We start from the raw sequence: 8,330 nt of genomic DNA, 5'->3' as shown, positions 1-8,330 counted from the left end.
CAAATAAATATGTATGTGTGTATATATGTTTGTGTGTGTGTGTGTGTATGTGTATGTTGCTATATACACATACATATCATTTGTCACTTAATCGACAGAATTTTTCAATTTGACTCAAGGGCAGAGAGTTTCGTACACGGGCAATTTGTGCTAACGCACGAAACAGTTTGTTATTATTATTATTATTATTATTATTATTATTATTATTATTATTATTATTATTATTAACAATATACTTGATATTCTCTTGTTTTCTATTTTCTTGTTTGCACCAGCAAACATATGTGTGTGTGTATATTTATATATGTATATATATAAACATGTATATATATATATATATATATATATATATATATATATATATATATATATATATATATATAAACAAGTATATACGTGTATATATGTATATATATGCATACATACATACGTATATATATATATATATGTATATATATATATATATATATATATATATATATATGTATATATATATATATATATACATATATATATATATACATATGTTCCCATACATATGTGTATATACACGTATATGATTGGTATTTTTACTCTTCAATAAATACATGTTGTGTTACCAATTTCGTTACTTCCCTCCATGGGTATGCGATGATCGTAGAGTGATGGTGCGTAGAGAAAGATGCAGAGAGTTCCGGCGAGACATGTGCTGGTGAAGATGTACAGGAAAAAACGATCCAACACCATGGCAACAAATTTCCAGTCTCTTACTTCCTGCAAAGATAAAAAAAAAAAGGGAGAAAATGATAATTAGTGCTAATTAGCTTTATATAGTGACTGTTGTAAAAATCTGTTTTTCCGATTACTTGGTTCTGGGTTCAATTCCAACGTGTGGATTTTGTGCATGTGTCTTTTCACGATTTTTCCGTGACTATCAATGACCTCTGAGTGGATTTAGTTGGCGGAAATTGAAAGAAGCCCGTCATACATACATACATACATACATATATACATATATATATATATATATATATATATATGTATGTATGACGGACTTCTTTCAATTTCCGCCAACTAAATCCACTCATAAGTCATTGATAGGATATATATATATATATATATATATATATATACACTCACACACACACACATATATATATATATATTATTTAAAACAGTCCAATCTCTGTCTGTTTTTATGTTTTATTTATATTCTTATAAAATCAATGTGGGATATAGAATATGGAATATATAATATAATATAAATAGTAAAATGAAATGAAGTATTGAATGTCGTATTGAATATATGAAATACTGAGTATTAAATATAGAGAATCAAATATTGAGTATTAAATATAGAGAATCAAATATATATATATATATATATATGGGAGAATATACAAAAAATAACAACAGACGAGGACAGGTGGTGTAAATAACAAAAGTATATATTAGTATGACGCTCGGGAATACGGAAAGTCTTTGACGTTTCGAGCTACGCTCTTCAACAGAAAGAATACGGAGACAAGGAGAAAAACACGGAGAAAAAAAATTGAATAGTGTTCAGTCAACGGTCAATCATAATAATATATATATGTGTGTGTGTGTGTGTGTGTGTAACTATGTGTATATGTCTTTAAATTTGCTTTTGTCTCCCACAACGGCTTGACCACACGTGTCAGTTTACTTACATGTCCGTAACTTAGCGATTCAGTAGAAAAGTCGACAAAATAAGTACCAGAGTGAGAACAAAGATAAATATGTACTCGTTCTGATTTTAACCACAAAAAAAACTTACATGGAGGTGCTCCTTCACGGCCGCTGTCCCATTACCGAAACAAGTAAAAGTAAAACCAATAATGATGATTTATTCTTTGAGAGTTTGTTGTTCTGAGATCGGGTCTTTTGGCAGAAACCATTTACTGGAATTTGCTATTTGTGCAAGTATCTTTTGATTACGGATCATAAGAAGGCCCACTGCAATACGACGAAGTAAGATGCAACTAATTGTGCTTTAATCGGCCTCTCACTTTTCTACATAAATAAACTGTTAACAGGCAAGTTACTGCGGTTTTTCCCCCGAGATACAATATGGACGTTTATGTGTTAACTCTGTCTTGAATCTAAGGACTCATAAGGCCGGGAGTAAATCCTGTTTCTGTGGCGTGTAAGTAACTGAGATTTCAATATGCTTCCCTATTCTCAATATGTTTTTCCTTCGTAGGCTTAACATTGTAGATATTCATAGAGACCATTTAGAGCTGAATGAAGAAAAACGAGGTGAAATAATGTGTTTAGCTCAAGAACACAACGCATCTCACGGTCTGGGAATCGAAACCGATTTCTCACAGTCGTGAATGTAACACCTTAACCACTTATCTATGCACCTTATGGACGTGCTGTGTTAATAACAATATACATTCGGAGGGAGACGAAATTCATTCCGGCAATTGCTTGTGAAAACGTCAAAAAATGCATTTAGGCCTTATTAAGTCTCGTCAGTGGCGTGTGCTAAATTGAATTTAGTCGTGGTTACTATGTCATCTAGAGTGAACATTATTGTTTCTGCGATACTAGTTAGCTACCTGCAGGTCTTTGTTTAAAGACACTCCAGCCGTGACAGTCTCATATATTTTTTCCTTTTCTATAATTGTTAATGTTTCCGAGGCTCTTTAGCACCCAGTCACATCTATCTGTCGGAGCAGGTCTTTCATTAAAGACACTCTCTCCGTGACAATCTCATTTATTTTTTTCCCCTTTGATTAGTTGAGACTATTTCCGATACTCATTAAAGCCGGATCATATCTGTCTGATGGAGCAAGCCTTTCATCAAAGACTCTCTAACCGTGACCACTTCGCTTATTATTCCCCCTTTTGGTAAAACAAAATTAAAAAAAACACAAAGAATTAAAACGACAATGAATTGAAATTTGAGTGAGATTTGGGTTGTTATTCCTTGCGGGATCGATCGATCACATGGGGCTATTCAAAAACTTTTTCTCTTAAGAGCTCACTGACACGAGAACGATCAGTAACGCTTATAAGAACTCGTATAGCGATTCACGATGATGACGGTATTGTACTGCATTAAATACACTCATTTTTCCTATCCTCTTTAGAGTAATTCTAACTAATTGATTTTTATGGCTACCTTTAATGGTCACTACTATTAATTTTGTAATTTTGATTGATTTTTATTGCTATTAAAGCCCTCTATTAAAGCCACAACTACACATACGAGCAATGACGTATGCAAACACACAAACGCATGGACAGGTACACGCAAAAATAACATAAATAACAAGACAAACATCCACTCTCATATACTCCAACACAGATGCATGCATATACGTACGTACATACATACACATATCTATATGTGTGGGTGTATGTGTGTAGATGTATGTGCGTGTGTCAAAACTGAACAAACACACATTCATTACACACTCATATACATACATAAATACATATATACATACATACATACATACATACATGACCACAAACACACACACATATATTGTATGAATGCGTGAAGATATAATAGGATATATGCGTGTATATATCTGTATATGTATATATTTCTTTCTTTCTTCCTTTCTTCCTTTCTTTCTATCTATCTATCTATCTATCTATCTATCTATCTATCTATCTATCTATCTATCTATCTATCTGTCTGTCTGTCTGTCTCTGTGTCTATCTGTCTCTGTGTCTATCTGTCTGTCTGTCTGTCTCTGTATCTATCTATCTATCTATCTATCTATCTATCTATCTATCTATCTATCTATCTATCTATCTATCTATCTATATGTATGTGTGTGTGTGTGTATATGTATATATTTGTGTGTGTATGTGTATATATATATGCATGTATGTATGCATATGTATGCACGTATATTCACACACACTCATCTACACTCGCACACGCACTTTCATACATGCGTACAAGCACACACGTATGCATTTAAGAAAAACATTCACTCAGGACTATGGAAGTGAGTGCGTGTGTGTCTGTCAGTGTGTCTGTTACTGTGTGTGTGTGTGTGTGTGCGTGCGTGCGCGACAGTGTTTGGCTGTGAACGAGTGCGTAGTCACGAATGCTCACTTAAATTATATTGTGATGAAAGGACTAAAGAAATTAAGATGTTTGAAGTTAAATAATCTTTAGGTATGATGATTTATTGCTTTATATTAAGTCTTTTTTGGTTATCAATTCTGCTTCCTTGTGAGCTCCATTATCATCCCGATTATTATTATTAATACTACTACAACTACTATTATTATTATCATTATTATTATTATTATTGTCATTATTATTCTTCATTTGTATTGTTTGGCCAATAAAAGAAATCATCATCATCATCATTATTATTGTTGTTGTTTTTATCGTTATTATTATTATTATTATTATTATTATTATTATTATTATTATTATTATCATTATCATTATTATTATTAATATTATTATTTTGTAGTATTATCGGCTATGATTGCAGCGTTAAAGATTTTAGCAAAATTGTTTTCAAAGAATTTGGCGTATTGTAGTTGGTGGTGTTGTAGTTAGGGAATACACTTGTGTGACCGCCTGCAGATCTCTGCAGAAGTACCTTAGTCTCTTGCACGGTACATCGTAAAAGGGGACCAAATCTGTAGTGATGGATCTGGTATTCGGACTAATTTACAGTAATTAAGTTTCCCATTTCACCAGGAACGAAAACTTTCAAAGAAATTTTCTTATGACACCTTACGTCACTTAGCAAGAGGTTTTTGCCAGAGGATGATGCCTTGTTTCTTTAGGTGCAACTTTTGTGCTGGTGCGGGCATGGCTGAGTGCATGGCTGGGTGCTAATCAGTCCGATTAGGCAGCACCATAAGCAAATCTTCATCTACACATTCAAAGTAGTTTGCCAACGGCCCTTCAGCGACGACAAACCCTGATAAGCTCGGTGACACGACAATCAGAAGAGGTTCTTGAAGCCAAGGATTTTGAACTTACGGAGGCAATATTTATATACCACCCGAGGAAACACAACTAGATCTCATAATGCAGGGTAACAGTTGCACAATCAAGTACTTGAACGCCTGGAGAACTACGTTGCGCAGAAACAATTGTAGTGTTGACTCCAAATTTTTTCAGTTACACACATATATATATTCTTTTGTTGTTTTATTTGTTTCAGTCATCTGACTGCGGTCGAACAAATCGACCCCACGACTTATTCTTTGTAAGCCTAGTACTTATTCTATCGGTCTCTTTCGACGAACTGCTAAGTGACGGAGAGGTACTCACACCAGCATTGGTTGTCAAGCGATGGTGGGGGGACAAACACAGACACACAAGCATACACACACACACACACACACACACACACACACACACTCACACACACACACATATATATATCTATATATGCCGGGCTTCTTTCAGTTTTCGTCTACCAAATCCACTCACAAGGCTTTGGTCAACCCGAGGCTATAGTAGAAGACACTTGCCCAAGGTGTCACCCAGTGGGAGTGACCCCAGGACCATGTGGTTGGGAGCAAGTTACTCGAGGAGTTATTGGTCGGCGGGCGCTGATCCTCCTCTCATTTTTACTCATTTTCGTTATCATTCATCTCATTAATGTCCTCGTCCAGCCCATAGCTATTCTGTGTACCGCCCTCGTGGCAAATTTAATGAAATAAAGTAGCTTGCTTACCAACCACAGACATATACGCACATTTTGGAGTAGGATTATTTCATTCATTTATCATTCGAAACACTTGATTACTTACGTATACTTATCTTCGTATGACTACATTTTCTAAAGTAAAAGAAATATCTGTTTAACAAACAGGAGAACAATCACTCTTACCGAATACTTCTCTCTCTACCTTCTCTCATTGGCTGTTTCTTTTTCTTATATCTCACACTTCTCTCTCTTTCTCTTTCTCTCTCTCTCTCTCTCTCTCTCTCTCTCTCTCTCTCTCACACTAATGCTTTAAATATAAAATATAACTGTCTTTCTTTGCTTACCTAGATATATATACACACACAGACACACATACAGGCACTCACACACACATACATGAATAGGTATGTATGTATGTATATATGTATGTATGTATGTGTATATATATGTAGACACAAAAGATGTTTCTAAGATAAAAAGATGATAGATAGATTGTTGGAGCGGAGATAGTTCAATAGAATCAGAAAATCAACAAACAAACCCGCAGATTGCAACATCGAAAGTTCCGACAGCGCGAAAATAGTATTGAATGTCCCAAAGCATGAAGGAGCTAGCTGGCTCTTCCTACTTCCAGGAACATTCATTGTCCTGTCAGGAATCTTCATCTTATGCTCTCTCATCAATTTATAACTTGGCTGTCACTTCAAGAAAGAATATTCTGTTATACTCCTAACCTACCATCTATTTTTTTTTTATTGGGAATGTTAAAACATGAACTTCTATAATGAAAAATTAAAAATAAAGATAAAACTGAGAAATTGTTAAACAAAATTAAGCAAAAAAACACTCTCGAAGAATTTCCAGAGAAATATGCTATGTAAAAAGAAGTGAGAGACCCGTGTTATTTTTGGAGACCTCTTCAGATAGATAAATCTGCACTTCATGTCAGCCTATTGGATTCCGATATGATGTTTATAACAGAGGGCAAGAATATGCATATATATATATATATATATATATATATATATATATATATATATATATATATATATATATATATATATATATATATATATATATATATATATATATATATGTATATATAGATATGTATATAAAAATATTGTGTCACAATGTGTTAAAAATTGGTAAGAAAAAAGCAAACAAAAATACTTTGAGGCGGCATCAAACAGCGGTGGTAAAATATCAATTCTTCGTCTTCGATTAGAATAAGAGAAAAAAAATAAGGAAAGGAAAAATTAAGAGACATAGGGAAGCTAACTTGAATATTTATGCACACAAACAAACACACATACATACACAGGGACACACATACACACAAAAATATATGTGTGTAACTATATATATGATGTATGCGTGTGTCTGTATGTATACACACACACACACACACATATATATCCATATTTATAAAGGTATATGTCTATATACTCATAACTACAGATGCACACGTAAGATTGATTACATGTATATATATGTGTGTGTGTGAGGGTAGCGTGTGTGAGTATATATGTATATGTATATATGTGTTTGTTTATGTATGCTTATATATATTTAGATAAGTGTGTAACTATGTACATACATACACACACACGTGTGTGTATGCATGTACAGACACGTGTGTGTATGTGTGTGTCTACATATATGTACGAAGTGTATATTCCGGTTATGGTAAATGGGTGCTACTACAAAGAATGGTGATTTTACATCATGAAAAAATGTAATTTCTTTGAAAATTTTATAAAACTCACTGAGAAACAAACATCAAAGCAGTTTGTTAGCGTATAAGCTTTAAAAATATATCTAAGTTTGTACGTTCAATGTTAATTAATGGTAGAACACTTGTCATAGTAACAGGAGACGTGGGGTCGAGTCCCAAATGCAACATTTCTATCCAAACGGGATTTTTGACCCAATATTTACACGTCTTTCTTTATAATCTTATCTGCTTCGCGATTCACTCATCCAAAACAAGAATTATTTATGTTAGAATTCTAGGTTAAGAAGGGTAGCTCACCATGTGGCAACGGCTGCCATACGTCTGATATCCATACACATACGTTGCATACGTAAATGCATACACACACGCCAACAAAAACATTCGTATATCTTCTATTGATTGTTTGTTACAGTCATTAGATTGCAGCCATGCTGGGGCACCGCTTTGAAGACTGAATGAATCGACCCCAATTGCTTTTTTGTAAACGTGGTACTTATTCTACCGCTCTCTTTTGCCGAACCGCTAGATTATTGGATGTAAATACACCGACACCGGTTTTCAATAGTGGTGGTGGATAAACACAAATACATACACACGCACACACACATACACACTTAAACGCACACGCATACATGATGCGCTTCTTTCAGTTTCCTATTTTTTTTTATTGCCCACAAGGGGCTAAACATAGAGGGGATTAACAAAGACAGACAAATGGATTAAGTCGATTACATTGACCCCAGTGCGTAACTGGTACTTAATTTATCGACCCCGAAAGGATGAAAGGCAAAGTCTACCTCGGCGTGGTAACGTTTCTGCCAGCTCGTCGCTTCTTTCAGTTTCCGTGTACCAAATCCAGTCACTAGGCTGTGGTCAGCCTGGGGCTATAGTAGAAGACAATTGTTCTAGGAGCTATGCAGTAACACTGAATCCAGAACTAT

General features: G+C 34.3%; 1 protein-coding gene across 1 annotated transcript in view; it reads right to left on the bottom strand.

Moving 5' to 3' along the window:
• Window positions 1-512: 512 nt before the first annotated feature.
• Window positions 513-8,330, bottom strand: part of LOC106876499 (acetylcholine receptor subunit alpha-like) — a 203,310-nt gene continuing 195,492 nt past the window's right edge. The window contains exon 6 of the mRNA XM_014925062.3: window positions 513-753. Within this exon, the coding sequence (XP_014780548.1) occupies window positions 577-753 (177 nt within the window). The 3' untranslated portion in view covers window positions 513-576. The remainder of the gene's footprint in view (window positions 754-8,330) is intronic.

This window comes from Octopus bimaculoides, chromosome 12 (assembly GCF_046866305.1).
Source record: "Octopus bimaculoides isolate indiv1 chromosome 12, ASM4686630v1, whole genome shotgun sequence".
Taxonomy (NCBI): domain Eukaryota; kingdom Metazoa; phylum Mollusca; class Cephalopoda; order Octopoda; family Octopodidae; genus Octopus; species Octopus bimaculoides.
The sequence above is the reverse complement of the archived record's forward strand: the minus strand, read 5'-3'. Positions and strand labels throughout refer to the sequence as shown.